Source organism: Lingula anatina, chromosome 1 (genome assembly GCF_051362555.1).
Source record: "Lingula anatina isolate TDL-2025a chromosome 1, LinAna3.0, whole genome shotgun sequence".
Taxonomy (NCBI): domain Eukaryota; kingdom Metazoa; phylum Brachiopoda; class Lingulata; order Lingulida; family Lingulidae; genus Lingula; species Lingula anatina.
In genome coordinates, this window is record NC_141767.1 from 3,487,433 (window position 1) to 3,506,333 (window position 18,901).

Here is an 18,901-nt window from a genome sequence, read left to right on the forward strand (position 1 = left end):
GTTAATAGCCTTATTATTTAAGTAATAAGATACGTAAAAGTGTTTGTTTGACATTTCCTGCATCTTTACAACATTGTTAGTTGATTATGTAAAAATGATGGTAAACTTGTTATCGTGTATTGTGTAATAAAGTGTCAAAAATGGAAATAAACTCATATCATTGCAGTTTGTCAGATTCAATCATTCACTATGTTCAGAATCTCAGAATGGAAGAAATTGGACATTTAACACTGTTCTATTGATATTTTTCACATCTCATCAATTTTCTTAGTTGATCTTATAAAAATGGCAGTAACCTATTAATTTTGTTTTATGTTAAAAAAGTGTTAAAAATGGAAATAAACCCATTTCAGAACAGTGCAGTCTTGTTTACATTTTGGCATCTTTAAGTCGTGACTTTGAAGTTCCATCGGCCTAAAAACCTTTGTTAGTCACGTTTACTATTTGTCCATGATACTAATATTTTATTATTACAAATTGATGATCATTATGCTGTTAAACATTATGTAATATTGCATCAAAATTTGAAAAAAACCTATTTTGGGCACTGCTCCCATGATGACCATTTAAGAAAAACCATGTCACTTACTGTTCTCAAACAGTACAGTTGATATGTACAGATGTGTCTGTACATATTGCCATCACCTGCGTCTGTCGTCGCCGTCGTTGCTGTCACTGTCGCTGTCGCCGGCGCCATGCACTTTCATTGTAAACACGATAAGTGGAAGGCAGTTTTACTTTTTGGCTGTATATTTACAGAGCTGATGAATATTCATAAAATGCAGGTCAAGTTCGAAAATCAGCATGATCGGTCCATTAATGTAGAAGTTATGCTTTTTTTTTTCACTTTTCAGCATATATGCAACACTGTAAACACAATATAAGAAAAACAGATAGGCCAATTGTCATTAAACTCACAGGAGTGGTCATTCCTGCTAAAACGCAGGTTGAGTTCAAAAATCAGCATAATCGGGCCATTATATTAAAGAAATGCAGTTTTTTCACATTTCCTCAGATTTAATTCTTAGGCATGTAAACAGTTTCATTATTGAACTAATAAGATACGTAAAAGTGTTTGTTTGGCATTTCCTGCAATTTTACAACATTATTAGTTGATTATGTAAAAATGATTGTAAACTTGTTATCGTGTATTGTGTAATAAAGTTTCAAAAATGGAAATAAACTCATATCATTGCAGTTTGTCAGATTCAATCATTCACTATGTTCAGAATCTCAGAATGGAAGAGATTGGACATTTAACACTGCTCTGTTGATATTTTTCCCATCTCATCAATTTTCTTAGTTGATCATATAAAAACAGCAGAAAACTGTTAATTTTGTTTTATGTTAAAAATTGTTAAAAATGGAAAAAAAACATTTCAGAACAGTGCTGTCTTGTTTACATTTTGGCATTTTCAAGTTGTGACTTTGAAGTTCCATGGGCCTGAAGACCTTTGCTAGTCACATTTTCTGAATATCCATAATACTAATATTTTATTATTAAAGTTGATGGTCATTATGCTGTTAAACATTATGTAATATTGCATCAAAATTTGAAAAAAAAAAAAAACTATTTTGGGCACTGCTCCAATGATGACCATTTAAGAAAACCCATGTCATTTACTGTTCTCAAACTTACAGGAAAGAAACATGGGACTAAAATACAGCTTCAGTAGGAAATACAGTCTGTTTGGTAATTCTTACTGCCAGTTAAACAGTTATTTTGTGAAAATTTAATTTTTCACATATTGGCATTTTTAAGGTGTGACTTTGAAGTTCCACGGGCTTGAAGACCCATGCTAGTCACATTTTCTGAAAATCCATGATACGTATATTTTATTATTAAAAATTGACGGTCATTATGCTGTTAACCATTATGTAATATTGCATCAGAATAGAAGAAAACACAATTTTGGGTGCTGCTGCCATGATGACCATTATGGGAAAACCATGTTACTTATGATTGCCAAACTTTCAAAAAAGAAATACAGGACTAAAATGCAGTCTGAGTTGGAAAAGCAGTCTAAGTGACTTCTTTTTCTGGAAGTTATACATTTTCAAAGTGTAAACTTGTCACATATTTTAATTACATTGGTATTACCTGTTGAGGATAATTAAAATTTGATGTTGAATTTGCAGTTTAACATAATGTATTTTTGCATCAGAATTGACAGTAGCTTATTTTGTGCATAGTTATTTCCTGTTTTTTGTCTGTACATTTGACAGCTTTGCTGCCTTGTTTTAATATATCCAAGAAACTATTTCATGCAATTTTTATAGCTCTCTTGATGGCAATATCTTTCCGGCACACTTGTGTACAATTCCAGCAGAAAGATCAATCTTAAGTTAACATTATACATTACATTCACAACAACCAGATCAATTCAAATTACCACTGGAGACCTTGCATTAGACAACATGTCTGATTTGATCAACTTAATGCTGTCATAAATGGGGGTCTCAACATGAAATTGCTAATGCATTTTCAGTTATAAATCTTGAGGTCAATTCAAGGTGCGTCCTATCTTGTTGATAATCTAATCTATGGCTTTCAAGAAAATAGCTGAGGCTGTGTTAGTAATGTATACTTAATCAGGCAAAATGTTGGAAGTGGACATCTACTTGATCAAGTCTATCCCCAACTGACTCCCAGGAAACTAGTGGAACAATGAGGAGGGAGGACATTTTTTAGAAAATGATTTTGATCTGTTAACACTGGCAGCACAGAGTAGCCATGGTGGCGATGAAATGTTTTCTGGTCAATTTGGACTATTTATGGTTATTGTCAGTCCTAGATTGTTAATATTTGACAAAGGAAAGGAGGGGGGGTGGAGAGCTGCCACTAAAATTATTTTTAAAAATCCATTTCCTTCCCCTCCCCTCCCTCAAAAAAAAAAAAAAAAAAGAAGTAAAATAAGGACATTGGTAATGTGTAGTATACAGTGATTATGTAACCACTATTTTAGGAAGTACATAAGATTTCTTACAGAAACTTTTTAACCTCAAAAAGCGTTTAACTACAGAGTAAAATCAATTTTTTATTGAACAGCTGTAATAGCTACAATTGTTTTGCCTTTTGTGTAAACAACATAACTGATGAGCACCTGGCTAACTATTGCCACCACCCTCAATTTCCACCACTGAGGTCGAGCAGAAGGCAGATCCTTTCCTAGCTGAACAACCTGGTGGGACCGTCATTAACAGCCTAGCAGCATTATCTCTCATCTTCAACCAATTTCTCCAAATATAGAGGGACGGGCAATATGTTTGAAAATAGGGTTCCGTTTCCAAAATCAATTTTCTTATTAGATTAAGTGACCATATGTTTCCATATGAGAGCACTCCGTGTGGCCATAGATCATGTCAGATATTCCCTGTTGAAATAATGGAATGTTGTGGTACATAGAGTACAGACGACAGAAGTACGAAAAATCCTTGGAATATCCCACAATGCCTCAAGATATCTGTGCATGTTTTATTCAACTTACAAATTACAAGTTATGGGTTAAAATTAGTCCAAAACGAATAATATAAAATTGAAGTATGAAGTGGGCAAATAATGATGTGTCAATATTTAACTGTAATATTAAATGGGGGAAATAGAGGTAAGTTTTCTTTGCCAATTTGTCTATAAAGAATAACAAAATTGCGTTTTATGTCATTCAGTGAACTACTTGTATTAAGAAAATTATGAATTATTGACATAGTTGCCTCATACACTAAATTACGTAGGCTGACAAAAGCACTATTCTTTGTCTAGTGCTTAGGATAATACACCAAAGACGTAAAATATATTATTTGTGCCAATTTACCATTGATGGTGACAAAGTTATTAAAATTTCTAAAATTATCATTGACAAAATATATCCACTAATTTTTAAAGTCCAATACATCCAAAAACAAAGCTACGTATAACATGCAATGGTCTTTCAGAGTCTAAGAGTAACACATTACAAGAAAACCATAGATAGCAATAAATCAGTTTTTATATTCCTGGTAATTCAGCAAAAGCCATCCGACCTACTAGTTTATCATCAACAAGCATCCTCCTCAGACACAACTGAAATAAATCATCAAGTTTTTCCAACAAGCTTCCTAGCGCCCCTTCCTTGCTACAACAACCATAAATCTCCGCTAAAGCAGGAGCAGAGTTAGTAGCTGGTCATCTACGGGGAGCGCTGTTGATAAGGTTGTCATGGAAGCTTGGACTTCAGGACAACCTTGGCCACATACCCCCCATGGGTGTATGGAGGTTAACTAGTCACTGGGGACTGGAACATCCCAGGTATGAGGAGTCCTCTCAGATAAAGATTCTCTTGGGTAGGGTCTACCTATTCCCCTTACATTGATTAGATATTAACAAGGACATTTAATTTAGCTATTCCTCACATCTTCTGAAAATCAATATGAATATGTTACCTGGGCCCCTGGGTATCATAATCCCCCCACCTCTCTCAACCATATCTGTACCCCCTCTGGAATTAAGATCCCACAGTGTATTGGTTGTGTGGAATCCAGTGAACACAAATCATTAAACAACTTCACATTAACTGATTAAATAGTAAAGCAAGTGTGACTTGATGTACATCATCAATTTATCTTCAAAACTAAATGTCAGGGTATCTGGATTCCAGTGGAGTTGGTATTTTAATCATTTAAAATGTAATAGTTTTATAACATTAATTTTTAGTTTACCTTCCACAAAGACAACGCATGGACAGCCTTTAAAACCTCGGCATCTTCACTGCATTTATCTCAATTACTGATTGCCACTTTTTTATTGAGCAACCAAAAGCTGAAAAAATGTTTAAAATTCCAACACCTTTCCTATGTGGGTGGGATGTGCTCTACAAAGCACTGAAGTATGGGGGTTCAATCTCATAAAGAAAAATTAAGGACAACATATCTGGAAACCATTTATTTTTCTGAGAAATTCCTCAGACCATCAACAACATAATGCAATAAAATGTCATGTATATGATATCTTTGAATGAGTCAAATTATCTACTAGACAAAATATATGAAGGCCAGAGACAATATTGATTAGTTAGTGACTAAAAGGGGATGGTAGAAATTTATTTTTATTTTAGCCTTTTAAACATGTTTTATGGGCATAGGTTGGTTGTTTTCAGCAGAAGAACAAGAGCATTTTTTTCCTAAAGTCAATTTCAAATTATCCCCCGCTTAAAAAAGCAATGCCCAAAGCATTTTTTTTCAACTGAAAAAAAGGTCAATTGCGTTAGTTTACAAACTTATCAATTTTGTCCAGCCTAAGGTAATTTTTGTTTTCAAGATATCTCATATAGCTATAGATTAATCAAAATATGACATAGCTAATGCTTACACATGCATGAGTGCAGCCTAGAGGTAATAAGGTGGTATGCACCTTGGCCCCATTTCATGATCAAGAATACTTTTCTCAAAAATAAAAAAAAGAAGTCAAGCTGTAAAGAGGCAGGGCAGTGAGCTGAGTACACTGGCCTAAGGGGAACTGTAGAGAGGAGCTATTTGTGGTCAAATACACAGTTCTGTCATGATTAAGTACATTAGCTATAGGGGTCATACATTTTTATCATCATTTTCACTAGTCAACATGCATGCTGGGGGCAGTTGGGGGGGGGGGCTGGGAGGAGGTTAATGCCCTCTGTACACTTGAAAAAATAATAAAAATGATGATCCAAATTACTGGCAAAAGTCATCAATTTTAGATTTTCACTTTGTATGCTCTGAGGGAGAATAAGAAGGGTCTGGAAAAAAAAAAAAAAAAATATATATATATATATATATATATATATATATATATATATATATATATATATATATATATTAAATAATATCTATGTATGTCTCTCTCTCTCTCTCTCTCTATATATATATATATATATATCATTTAAAGCTCATAGCAGCACTTCTGCTCTTACAGGATTCTTGCGTTTATCTAATTTCATTAATGCGGTGGGACTTTTGAAAATCACTGCTTATTAAACTATTTTGTTGAAATTGAGAAAAGGTATTTGTGATGCAAAATCATAGTATCTTTCTTGTTTATTCTTTTGACAATGAAATGCATCTGTGTAAAGCAAAAGAGGAGAAAATTTTGCTTATATTTAGAAAGGAATGCATTAATTAAGTCAATCTAAGTACAAGTCATGACAATATATTTGGTACATGTATCAGAGAAAGCTATGCCACTCTGTCAAGGACGTAGCGTGCTGCCATGGCAACCACAGGGGATCCAGTTGGGACACCAGGGAAGGGGCCACTAGAGCCTGCGATATCCATGTGGGAATATTTCAGGGGACGCTCTGAGTCGATACCATGCTGAAACAGAAAGTAATTTTATTCCAGTTATCAGGTTGATTATCCAATTATAAAACCACAACAAAAACCCACAACTGTATACAAATTTGATTTTATGAATAACAGATAAAATGTCCAAAACCTCAGCAAAGTCTGTATCTACTACAATGTTGATGGGGGCTCCAGTAAATAGTCTTCAGTTGGTATTAATTTTAAATATCAGAGACCACCGAGGCCAGTATAATTAATATGTGTATCAGTTACTGAACAAAGCAAAATTATATTTTTATTATGTTATTGATATTATATGAAGTATTGTATAAACACATTTATTCCACCCACCTTATCTAGCCCAGACGCCATGATCATGAATGCGGCAGGGGTCTGATGTCCGCGAGGTGTCATGGTGGATGGCACATTGTTGCACTGCAACACATCTTCATATTCTGACTTGCCTTTATGGAATTCATAATCCTACAACGAATATACCAGTTACACTGCATATGTTGAGAGGAGGCAGTAGCAATTTTTTCATAAAAAGTATTCACTTATAATGTTAGTTTGAGTGAAATGATATTCTACCAACTTTTTAAAAACAATTTGCCTTTGGTGACCCATTTACTGGCTTAGCTCTCACCTCTCTTCTGATGTTTGATATCTCAAAGGGATCTCCATACTGACTTCCAGCAGCCTGCATCTTCTGTGACGTCTGCTCTTTGCTTGCAGGACCATTATCCAAGATAATCTGGAAAAGAGTATTAAATTTATGAAATATGGAAACATATTATCCTATAAATAAAAATAAATTATTTTTTGCTTTTTGATACATAACTTATCAATCATAAAACACAACCAGAGAGAGACTGCTTGATAGAAGATTACATAAAGAACCATAACTATCACCATTAATGTTGTTCATCTCTTAAAAGGTATAGGCAGAATTTCATAACTTTATAGCCACTGTGTAATTCTTCAACACCATCTGCTACTGTTATACCTGTTCAGCCCCTCCCACCAATAAACACACACACACACATATATAGTACTTACTGAATAGTTTGGCCCCATAGCCCTGATAGCATGCCCCGTCAGGGTAGCAATAGTGAACAGGTGTGGGTTGACCTCATTAAGTGCCTGAAATGATGCCATTTGTTATAAAAAATTGCTACTGCCATTACAGAGTGGGGTGCCTCTCATTAACAGGCACCAGATACGTTCTAGCATGTGTATAAACAGAAGAATAAAAGTCGATAGTAATCAGTTGTTTTGGGAGAACCTTGGAAGCACCTGCTGCCTCCCCTGCAGGAACCTGACCAGAAATAGAGCTGGATTGTCTAAATATATTCTTTACTCTAAGTAAGATAGACAGTACACCTGTCCTGGACATCTAATTGGCCTGTTTGGAGGAAGTAATTATCAGAAAAAATTAGTCTGTGTAACAAAACTATATTTTTCAACCAAAAAATGTTTTTACTATATTCAGAACCCAAGATCATGTTAAACATGCAGCAACTTTTCCAATACTTCTCAAATCCAAATAATATATAAAAACACTGTTGCCTATGATGTTATTTAATCTCTAATTTTTAACTGGTGCTAACACATCAGGAAACAAGGTTGTAAAAAATACCTTTTCCTTCATCTGACACAGCACGTCAGCCATAACCATACGTCCCTCTGCATCAGTGTTGCCCACACGGACACGCACACCAGCACGCGAGGTTATGATTTCATCAGCCACGTAGCATTCTGCAGATGAAAAAATATCTGACTCATACCCCAAGTTGACAAGCTGACAAATCAAACATATATCTCTGTAATCTGTGCATCTGTAATAAGCCGAATTAGTAATTCTCAGAAAATAACAATAAATGTCGGCTTCAAGTAAGTACATGGTGTTTTAAGAAATAAGTTTTCTCTGTGTTAAGCTGATCATCTTTATAATTTTAATTAAATGTTTACCTGATCCTACGCTATTGCGTACCATGGACATGGCTCCCAAAACCTTCAAACCTTTGGGTTTCAGTGAATCTAGGACCTAAAAACAGACTTGTATTTTATGACTGCCTCCCTCCCACAATAAAAAATGCATATGCTCTGGTAACTCTAGACTGTGACACTTCTAGAAAACATAACACTCTCTTAATATCAATTCAAGATGCACACCTCCAACAAATGCACAAATCTGACATTAAATAAAATTCCTTGCCGTTTTAAGTCATATTATTTTACAAAAATACCCCACATTTATCAGACTGTTAACTACCCTAAAAAAATTACCAGGCATGACACCTGGCAAACAATTGGGCACTGGATCAGTGAAAACGATAACTGATGTTAGACTCAAGCGTATCAATTAGGCATTATTACACCTACACCTCTGAAATGGTCACTAACCTGGAAGAATCCAGCCACGGCTGCCGCTCCACATTTGTCTCTGTGCATGCCTGCCATGACCCCACCTGCCTTGATGTCTGCGCCACCTGTGTCATAGGTAATACCCTGGAATACAACACCAATATACAGCCTGAACAAGGTGCTCCTTCAAAAGATGTTCTGGTTCACCCTGAACCACTCAACCATTTAATAGAAATATCTTCAGAGTTATAAATTTTCTTATAGAACTTCAAGTAGAAACAGGCTAACTAAAAGTGTATAATTTGTTTTTTGAAATTAATATCCTTGAAGAATATGATACTTCAGTGAGTCAAATAATTACACCTGAACATCATTTTTCAGAGATCTTTATAAATCAGTTACACTTCAGTTCTTAATTGCATTTGTATTCCTGATGTTTTCAATATCATCACCTATTTCAAATCTGATGTTTTTCATTTTCAATATTAAATAATATATTGCAATCAAATCATTTACCTTTCCAACCAGTAACAAAGTGGTATCAATGTCTCCCTCTCCCACATACTCCAGGAAGATGACATGGCCCCTGTGACGCTCCACACCTGAAAAAGAGTCTCAATGTAAACAATGGCCAATGGAAATCATCCAAAGTAGTCTAAAACCAGGTTGTCAGAATACCCTGACATCATACGAGACTTGGAAGAACCTGCAGAAAATCCAGCCAACTTCTCAGCTACAAGGTGAGAAGGTTGCTTCATAAAGCAATACAAAAGTGACATGCATTTTTCCAATATGTATTTCATATTGTAAAGTCTACTGAACATTTATGGATTTTAGACTCTAAATGAATATTATTACTTTCATTAACATTATTATGATTATTACTGCTTACATCCAGCAGATCTGTTAACTGCTGCTAACAGTGGGTATTCTTTCTTGAAAACCTCTGGATCAGATAAGATGTTCACCTTAAAGGAAACAAAAATAGCTATAATGACCATTTTATTCCTATTATTATAAAAAAAGTTATAAGCAGCAAAACATACTTAAAAAGCAAAATAGAGTATTTATGCAGTGACACTGCAGCTTTCTCTGTGGGGAAGAATTACTAAAAGGATAACAACTGTTCATTTTGGCTAGGATTTTCCTGGGGTGAAAGACAATTTTCCCATACTTACAAATGGTTAATGAATCCATTCCCACATTTTAAGTTAGTCCCCCTTTTTTTTCTAAAAAGTTTGGTTTTCTGTAATATTCTCTTAAGAGATTATCACAGAGTGTAGCCATCTATGGAGGTCACGTGGTGTGATGGCAAGCACGTTCCAGAATAATTGTGGTTACCACCGTTTTTGGTGGCAAAATGGTATATGTTTTGTTTCTATAAGCTGTTTACAATGCATCTATTGTGAACTAACGAACAGTTGTTATCCCTATAGGTAGCAGCATTACAAAGCAACAGCACGCATATATACAAAAGTCTCATTTTGTCATGCTTTAGGCATGCTGCAAATTACAGGTAAGCCAATCTTTTTTCTTGTTTTATTTTCAAACTATGTAGATGTATTCAATATTGTCATCAATATTTAAAGGATAAAAATGTGTGTAATGTTCCTGTACTTGTTGACTTGGCGACCATGTAAGTGTGAACATACCTTAATACACGTGCCCTTGAAGACATCTTGCACATACTGCGCAACACGTGGTGCTGCCATGCGCTCTGGGTCAGAACCTCCAATATCACGACAGACTGATCTGCAGAGTTAAACATGCAAATACACACAGCATTCTGCAATGTTAGATCAAGCTACAACCACTCCATGTTGAACAACATGCAATCAAAAAAAAAAATTAAAAAAAACAAGAGAAGGAGAAAATACAGTGCACCCTGGCAACATTATGGCAAAAAAACATATATTCTTTTACAGTAACTACAATCCTAGTAAGTTGACAAAATTTCACCTTTTTCAATATGAATACAACATACACCTGCATAACCATTTTCTTAAGACTGAGTTCAATTCCTTAAAAATGATCTTAAAATTTTACCCTTTATCATATATCATTTTTACATCCACCCCTTTTGTTGTAAGCTGTTAAGTGTAACCTTAAAATGTTCAACAAACAGATAGAGATGCAGATCATTAAAGGAAATAAATAGAAGGTTTGCAGACATTCTGCATGGAAGTAATAAAATATTGGTTCACAGACAAGTATTCCAGTGCCAACTGCCTGGGATTTATCTAGAGTAAAGAAAAACGCAAAATCACAGCCTTTCCATTTACAATTTTTTCACGTCTTATTTTAAATGTATGTTATGTAACAAATATGCATCATTAACTTTGGCCTTTTGTTCTACTGTGGATAATGTTCTCAACCCTCCCAATGCTGCTCCCCTCTCCTTCGCCTTCCATTACACATTATACTGTAGATCTGTATGAAAGCTCTCAAAAATATGTAACACGATCAAATGTCTGATTATAATTTCACAAAATTTAACTCTTTTATTTTGCAAACCCAATGTGAAGTATGAGGTCCTGTATTGAAGTACAATTCTAGCTGTAGTGTTTATCCCTTTGTCTTTATACATACCTTCCTTTCTCAAGTCCATTTAAGATGGGCAGAGCCTTGACCACTCTGGTCTGGTCATTGCACCACACTCCCAGGTTGTTGACTTTACGAGCTCGGCTGGGAACATCTTCTCGTACCTCAATGGGCTGTAATATATCATCAAACAATTTGAGTAATGCCACAAGTTTTTTCATTTCCTGATTAATCAATTATGTACTACATTGAAAACGTGACCAATTTTAGATTTTCAACCATTTTTGCTTCAACTGCTTATATCCATGAAAAAACATTCCTTTTTTCAATCATAGGGCTCATTCAAAAAGAGTTGGCTCACAATAGCTACTGTGCACAAACTGCACAGGGACTCTTGCGGGGTAGCGCTAACACTCGCCTATTTAGCCAAATGCTAAAACTTGCTTAAATTGGCTAAAGAAAATGGGCTTGATTTGACTTGTTTTAGTCAAATTATAACCATTTTGATAACAAATTGACAAAAAAGTGGTGATTTGGCTAAGAGAAAAAAAATTGCTAGTGCTACCCCAGAATCTGTTAATCTGATTGCATTCAGCAAGAGTCCCCATAGAGTTACTTGCTAGGTCTACATTAGCTTGGTCTACATAACAGTCATTCGGCATGGTGCCATGCAGTCTACATCTCTCCATACCTACCACATACAAGACCTGCATGGCTCCCAGAGAGGTGACCAGACCTGCCTTGGGGAAGCTGTCATCAACTGGTCTCACCAGTAAAGGGTTGTTACTCCCAGCAGCCACAGCTCTGAAATATCAAATACACACCATTTCACAATATTATTACCATATGGTCAACATGTTGGTCTATTTATTTTAAGACATGCATCATGCATGAGTACTTTTCATGTTATTTTGTTATTGTCATTTTACTTATTAGCTTATGAAGTGCAATGTCATAATTTTCAAAAAACAAATCAAGTTGTGCTCAAATATTTAAAATATTTAAAATAGAGTACATCATTTATAAAAATGCCATTATCACTTGCCTATTTATGCCTCTGTTAGCAGCATCAGCAAAGCGCCTCACATCATCATAATCCCTGTTTAGTGGCCCTGTTGGAGCAAAGATCTGGAATCCACAGAATATAAAAATCAAAATTTTATGAAAAAAGGGAATAAAGAAAAGAAGTAAAATACTGTTAGTTGTTTCTAAATTTGTCCATTTGTATAGCTTGATTATTTCATATAAAATATACTGACACTAAACTATTGCCAACTTACTTACTGGCTTATTGATGCAAATAGAAGTAGCTGCTATACCTTTTTTCAATATCATTTACCATCAAAATTTAATTCAACATACTGACCAGTCTCTTTGATGGCACAACATCTGTCTTGATAAAGTGGACAAAGCCAGGGTTTTCCAGTTTCCCATCCACCTGTAATTGAAAGGAAAATGTAGTTTCTCAAAATATATAATCTGAATAATTTCTTTAATCTTCAGGAATACTGAAAAAAATGTTTAGTTACACTGCATTAAAATTTTAAAATTCTAAAAATTAGCATTTTATAAGTTGTTCACATCTTCTAAACAAAAGGAAAATAAGTGATGCTACAACAACCTTAAATTCTTTTTTGAAACATGTTGCCTATAAAAATGCAACAAATAAACCACTAACATGTTCATAATCCTGCAAAACAGCTTTGATGTTTTCAAGGTTGCCAGTCAGTTTGTCAATGCTGTCAGTGACCACCACCACTGCATCATACTGGGCATCTGCTACATCAAGACATGGCACCAGGGTGCAGGGAACACTGTGGAGGAATTAACAATAACACCATAATATTAATATCTATAGCTATAATTATAAATGTGCTGTATACTCAAATGTGATTCAACTGTATTGTACATCAAAATATAAATGGCAGAGCACAAAGAGAGAGAGAGAGAGATGCATCTAAGTTATACCCAAGGATCACTTGTTGCTGTAATATGCCAAGTAAGAATGGAGATAGGGGTGATGCAAATCAACAGAACAGTATACCTTGCTTCATTTTTATAGAGTCACAATTTAGGACAAATTATTACTCATCTGTCACCGATTTTACGTCTGTTTGTTTTATTCAGGATAAAACATACAGCAGTTTGAGAGATTAACTAATACAGCTTTGTGCAGAAATTTTGGACACGCATTATCATTATGTAATCAAACTACATGCGTGGGTAAATACAGTAACGTTAAACCGTTCAAACATCAAAAAGTAAATATCAAATTTTAAATTGTTGCAGTGCTTACACAACACGTAGGACAGGAAGAAATATTCTGTTCAATTAAAAAAAGTTAAGTCATAGCAGTAAAAATGGTGAGCAATTTTCCGAGTAGTTTGTGGCTAGTTTCACTTTCATTTCAGGAGTTATATAATAGAGTCGTTTCAGATATCGCTGACTCATACAAAACAGGTATGCTGTGGTGCATACATATCGATGTACAGGTGTATTCTATGAAGGCACTCTGCATGGATGTACAAGTTTAACTGACGGATTCCTGAATTAACACCAATTCAAATAATGTAACTGATTCTATATACAGTACGTGCTGACATTACTTACGAGGCAAAAGCAACCGTGTTTCCAGCGGCTTCACTTACCGTATGTCTGTCATCTTGGACACGACAAGTCATGTGAACAAAGCACTAGCAGATTACAAGTCTTAGGACAATAATAAAGGCACACTCATTTGTCAAATTTTAAGGACAAAATTTACTTTTTTCATTTAAAACAAGATATCCAACTATTTCAGTCAATATTTCTTTTTCTTGGGACATGTATGAGCCAAATACAAAGTTTTATTAATATGCATTATTCATATTGTAATAAAACCTTGAAACCCGAGACAATCAGGAAAATTAGGTCATTGTAAATAGGTCAGGGTTGGAAGGTTTGGAGGCGTACCAAGATAACAAATAAGAGTACTGCTTAGCTATCTACGACCAAAGTGCATTTATATGCGGTTTAATGTACTGTTAGATGTCCGCCGCATAGCTTGTCATTTACATCGATCTTTCCAAACAATGAGATTCGTGCAATTTGAAGAAGGTGGCCGCCGCAGGGTAGGAGTTGAGAAGGAGGATGGGGGAGACGTCGTGGATCTTTCTGCATTTGACAAGAATATTCCCACAGACATGAGAAGTTTCCTGGAGGGAGGACAACCTATGATCCAAGCTGCAAAGAGGTTAGTTATAGTTGTTGACAAATATAGTCTTAACTGCAAAATAGAAGATGTATTGGCAGAGCAATCCTACCGGTACAACAGGTGACAGAAAGATTACTGGTATTTATACAGAACAGGTCTAGGGTAGTTTATATGGATTGGATATTATTTAACAAATATTACCGGTATATTTGATATAACAGATATCTTTTAATTACATATTACAGCTACGGTGCACTTAATATTTGAACTTAAGTTTTGCATGTTGGGAAGTTCCCAAAAACACAAAACATACTGTATACCACTTTGTCATTTGTCAGTGTGTTTGTCTTTAGCGTATGTCTTTGGTTATACTGTAGGTATTACTGGTATATACACACTGCAATTATCATCTTGAATTGACTTGAAATTAAGTTATGTTTTGCATTCTAGTGCTGTTGAAAGTGGCAATTCTTCTCTGATACTGAAGAGAGACAGTGTCAAGCTGCTGGCACCTGTCACCAACCCAGACAAGGTGCTCTGTGTGGGTATGAACTATGTGGACCACTGTGCAGAGCAGAACCAGCCTGTACCCACAGAACCTGTGCTGTTCAGCAAGTTCCCCAGCACCATTATAGCATCAGGGGATGATCTACAGTATCCTGAAGAAACACAGGTATTTATTATGTATTTAATTTGTAGGCCCCGTTTATGTGGACACTGCCATAGAATCTGCATACGTATGGTCCAACTTATGTTTGTTATTAAAAAATTTCAACTTCACCTAGCTAAACACAGTCACAAGCAATATGCACATGATTTTCCAAGAACTTTATTTGATAAAAAGTACTGGCATTGGCAGTGCTAGTATTTAAAATACCTATAGGAATATATCTGATTAAAAATTGATCAGATATCTAATAAGACACTTACTGATGCCTCCGTATTCAGTTTGAACATGTATACAGACATATCCTGATATACAAACATTTAATTTGTGAATACTATCATAGCATGTAATAGTGACCCTGGGGTATAGGGGTGCTACAACCTTAGATAATAAGGATTGCATAAATATGATTATCTAAAACATGTGATCTCTTATTTTTATTAGTGAAGTTAAACTAATCTAGTAAAAACCAAATTCTGATCTTTTTAAAACCAAATGGCTATAAATATTAGATACATAATGGACAGAAAATGTAAATTGCTGTTCAGACTTCTTTTGACATTGCATTTCTTTGTACTCTGATCTTTGTTTTGAACTGGGTCAAACACTCTGGTGCATATGAAGCACCTGCACTGTTTTCCTGGTATAGATAACTTAACTGAGTGACTGTACTACTTCATCCCTGCTTTTCTTTTTTTTTTTAGGAATTGGACTGGGAAGTTGAAATGGTTATTGTTATTGGAAAGGGTGGAAAGAAAATTAGTGTAGGTAACAAAATATGTGAGGATGTGGAGATTATTATATTAAAAAATAACAAACTAAACTTGAATTTTTCAGTGCTGAGGGATTTATCATGAAATCAGCTGTACTTGAGTTTTGTCAATGTTTTATCATTTCAAGGAAAATGAGGCAATGAGTCATGTGTTTGGGTACACTGTGGCACATGATGTGAGCGCTCGTGACTGGCAGATGAGGCGTAATGGAGGGCAGTACCTGGTTGGGAAGTCCATGGATTGCTTCTGTCCTCTTGGACCTGCCATTGTCATGAAAGAGGATCTGAGCGGTAAGTGACACGACTAGTGACTGATGATTAGATTTTATTTATTCATTTTAAATCAATTTTCCATTGTCTTTTTTTCTATTTTTTTTATTTATTATGTGAAGATGTGGTGATACTTGAGGATGTGTAGTAACCCTGATTTGGCTTCATTGGTTGAGATTGCTACAGTTGCACATCTCAACTAACACAATGCAGACAGACTGGAGGATTAGGTCCTGGAAATTCTTTGCCCATTTACTTTATTAATAGACTTATTTTCATTGTTTATACAGATTATATAAATTACTTTTTTGAAAATAGTTTGTTTACAGAAGTGATAAATATTAAACATAATTAAAAATCAATACTGCTGTATCAATGATAAAAATTGAAAATTTAAAGATTTCTTAGATTTCATCTTTTGCATCTTTCTGAAGTTATGCTGGACGTAAAGAAAATTCTTATTCCTTATTATTAGTCCTTATTTATGATCGCATTATTTGACAGAAATATGAAATTATCATTTAATTTTTCATTTTTCATTATAAAGAATGTGGCTTGGTTGTGTTTCAGATCCACATAATCTTGGCCTCAGATGCAGAGTGAATGGAGTTACAAAACAAGATAGCAACACAAAGAACCTGGTCTTTAAAACAGAAAGTATTATAGCTTTTGTATCGAGGTAGGTACAGTTATCTTTTTGATCATTATTATTTACATTATTATTATTATTTTCTTCCTATTTTGGTTCTTTATTTCATTCTTTAGGCAGTTTGATAACCTGATTTCTAATCTATCCAATATTAGATGTCCTGGTTGGAGAGCATTTTTTTGGTTCTTTTTCTGATATCATTTTGGATTAACCTGTCACTGTGTTGTCTTTATCTATGTAGGTTGTTCACTTTAAAGGCAGGTGATATCATCTTGACAGGAACGCCACCTGGTGTGGGGTGCTTCAGGAAACCTCCAGAATATTTAAAGGCAAGTTAGTTCTTTTACTAAAATAAATATTAATTTTTCATTGTCTTATTTTAATTAATTTTATTACTATTTTATTATTTTATTTTTTTAAATACAAAAACAAAGAAAGGACACAAAATATCACATTATGCTGTGCTTATAAAGTTGACTTTGTTGTTCATTTTGTATGGTGTTATTTTTATATCTGGCACAATCTTTCAATTAGTCTTATATGAGTTATTTTGACACCATGAGAGTATGAGGTTATGCTGCTCATAATTTCTGTAATTCTTGTTGTATATAGTATAATCCTTGTTTTATATTGTATAATTTTTTGTTTAATATTGTGTAATCCTTGTTTTATATTGTATAATCCTTGTTTTATATTGTAGAGAGGTGATGTGGTGGAGGTGGAGGTAGATCAGATTGGAAAAGTAGTCAACAAAGTGGTGTAGCCTGTCAGCACATTCCAGGTGACCTTGAACTGTCACTGCTAATCAGAGATAATTCCTAAGTGATTATAATTTGCCATATGACCTATGCACATCTGTGTACATTATGGATAGATACATACTCAACATGATGGGATCTAAATTAATAATGTCTATGGGAGTACACGCAGAATCTTAATAATGTCTATGGGAGTACACGCAGAATCTAACCAAGTCAGTGCAATGCATCATGATAAACAGTTCAGGTGCTGTGTATGTAATAAAAATTAAATCAGGCCCATAGCCAGGTGGGGTTCGGGGGGTTCGAAAGAACCACCCTTTTTGCTGGAGAAAGGTCCACTCTTGGTAAAATTTGATCTATGTACTTGAGGATTTTATGGTAAAAGGTCCACTTTTTCAGAAAACGAACCTCCCCCTCTGAAATTGCTGGCTATGGGCCTGTAAATGCATGGTGATTTTTTCTTGTGTCAAAATAAAGTGATTTAAGTTGAGTGTAATTTAATTATTTTCATATCTTTTAAGATAGATTGTGTCAATTGTTTTAAATTGTTATTTCATAAGTATATCTGTACGGATATGCTGTATAATATGGTCATTTTGATAGGGATGTAACTCATTGTTAAATGTTTACACTTTAAAGTATATTCAAATTTGTAAAATGATCAGAATACATGATGTGTTAACTTGTTAAGTTGCAGTTTTTATTAAAGTTTGGAATATATTTGTCTGTAACAACGACTATGTACGTTATCATCATCCAAGGATTTGCAACTGTGGATAAAATGGTACAAATCGGATACTAGTTCGTTTATGTTTATTCTTTCCCTCCACAGCTTATTGTCAATATATATAGTTAGACATGTAGACAAGCATTGTGCCTTTTGTTCGTATATTAAAAAAACTACACCACATGTTACGTGTGTGGCAAAAAAACAGCTTTTAGTTTTTAGATGTATTTTAGAAATGGTTTACGAATTCGGAAGCTACATGTAGGTTCTGCCAGTCCCATTTCAATTTTCCGCTAAGTTGTCTATTAGTTTTAGGTCGCTTAACGCAGAGAATCCCCCGTCACATGTTTAATGCTTAATGAACATCGATTTACCTTAACTCATTATCAAATACCACTGATAGTGATTCCGTTACTCACTTTTTGTTGCTGGATGAAATGCCGAAGGTGAGATGCACGGTATGGACACTTTATATGATGAGATCCAGATAAGCTGCTGCTTTGTGTATTCTGTGCTCATTAAACGTATCAATATGACAGGCGGTATTAATACCCCACCTTTTACAAATATTTTACTTTTTTGCAAGTTTATAAAATAATTTTAAAAAAAGCATTGAAAAAATCAAGTACGTTAACATTTCATATTAAAATATAGCTTCTTTAT

General features: G+C 34.6%; 2 protein-coding genes across 2 annotated transcripts; one reads left to right on the forward strand and one right to left on the reverse strand.

Moving 5' to 3' along the window:
- Positions 1-4,903: 4,903 nt before the first annotated feature.
- LOC106161659 (putative aminopeptidase W07G4.4) lies at positions 4,904-13,926 on the reverse strand. The gene is made up of 16 exons (XM_013538674.2): positions 13,848-13,926; positions 12,878-13,013; positions 12,566-12,637; positions 12,245-12,327; positions 11,895-12,003; positions 11,248-11,372; positions 10,311-10,410; positions 9,551-9,626; positions 9,175-9,260; positions 8,698-8,802; positions 8,263-8,338; positions 7,931-8,049; positions 7,351-7,434; positions 6,938-7,045; positions 6,643-6,774; positions 4,904-6,321 (listed from the first exon to the last, which is right to left on the reverse strand). Exons 1-16 carry the CDS (start codon positions 13,859-13,861, stop codon positions 6,184-6,186), a joined length of 1,563 nt encoding a protein of 520 aa, XP_013394128.2. The 5' UTR covers positions 13,862-13,926; the 3' UTR covers positions 4,904-6,183.
- Positions 13,927-14,097: 171 nt separating this feature from the next.
- Positions 14,098-18,307, forward strand: LOC106161663 (oxaloacetate tautomerase fahd2, mitochondrial). The gene is made up of 7 exons (XM_013538679.2): positions 14,098-14,431; positions 14,843-15,065; positions 15,764-15,823; positions 15,960-16,122; positions 16,672-16,780; positions 16,992-17,079; positions 17,451-18,307. The coding sequence occupies exons 1-7, from the start codon at positions 14,205-14,207 to the stop codon at positions 17,511-17,513; spliced, it is 933 nt and encodes a 310-aa protein (XP_013394133.1). The 5' UTR covers positions 14,098-14,204; the 3' UTR covers positions 17,514-18,307.
- The last annotated feature ends 594 nt before the right edge of the window (positions 18,308-18,901 follow it).

What these genes read in the sequence shown, in the direction of transcription:
- LOC106161659 (XM_013538674.2), bottom strand. An exon ending in AATGGACTTGAGAAAGGAAG is followed by an intron (nt 10,411 to 11,247) that starts GTATGTATAAAG and finishes TTAACTCTGCAG; the next exon opens with ATCAGTCTGTCGTGATATTG. An exon ending in TGGCGTCTGGGCTAGATAAG is followed by an intron (nt 6,322 to 6,642) that starts GTGGGTGGAATA and finishes TTTCTGTTTCAG; the next exon opens with CATGGTATCGACTCAGAGCG.
- LOC106161663 (XM_013538679.2), top strand. Translation starts at nt 14,205, where the DNA reads ATGCGGTTTAATGTACTGTTAGATGTCCGCCGCATAGCTTGTCATTTA. An exon ending in CATGAAAGAGGATCTGAGCG is followed by an intron (nt 16,123 to 16,671) that starts GTAAGTGACACG and finishes GTTGTGTTTCAG; the next exon opens with ATCCACATAATCTTGGCCTC. An exon ending in AACCTCCAGAATATTTAAAG is followed by an intron (nt 17,080 to 17,450) that starts GCAAGTTAGTTC and finishes TTTATATTGTAG; the next exon opens with AGAGGTGATGTGGTGGAGGT.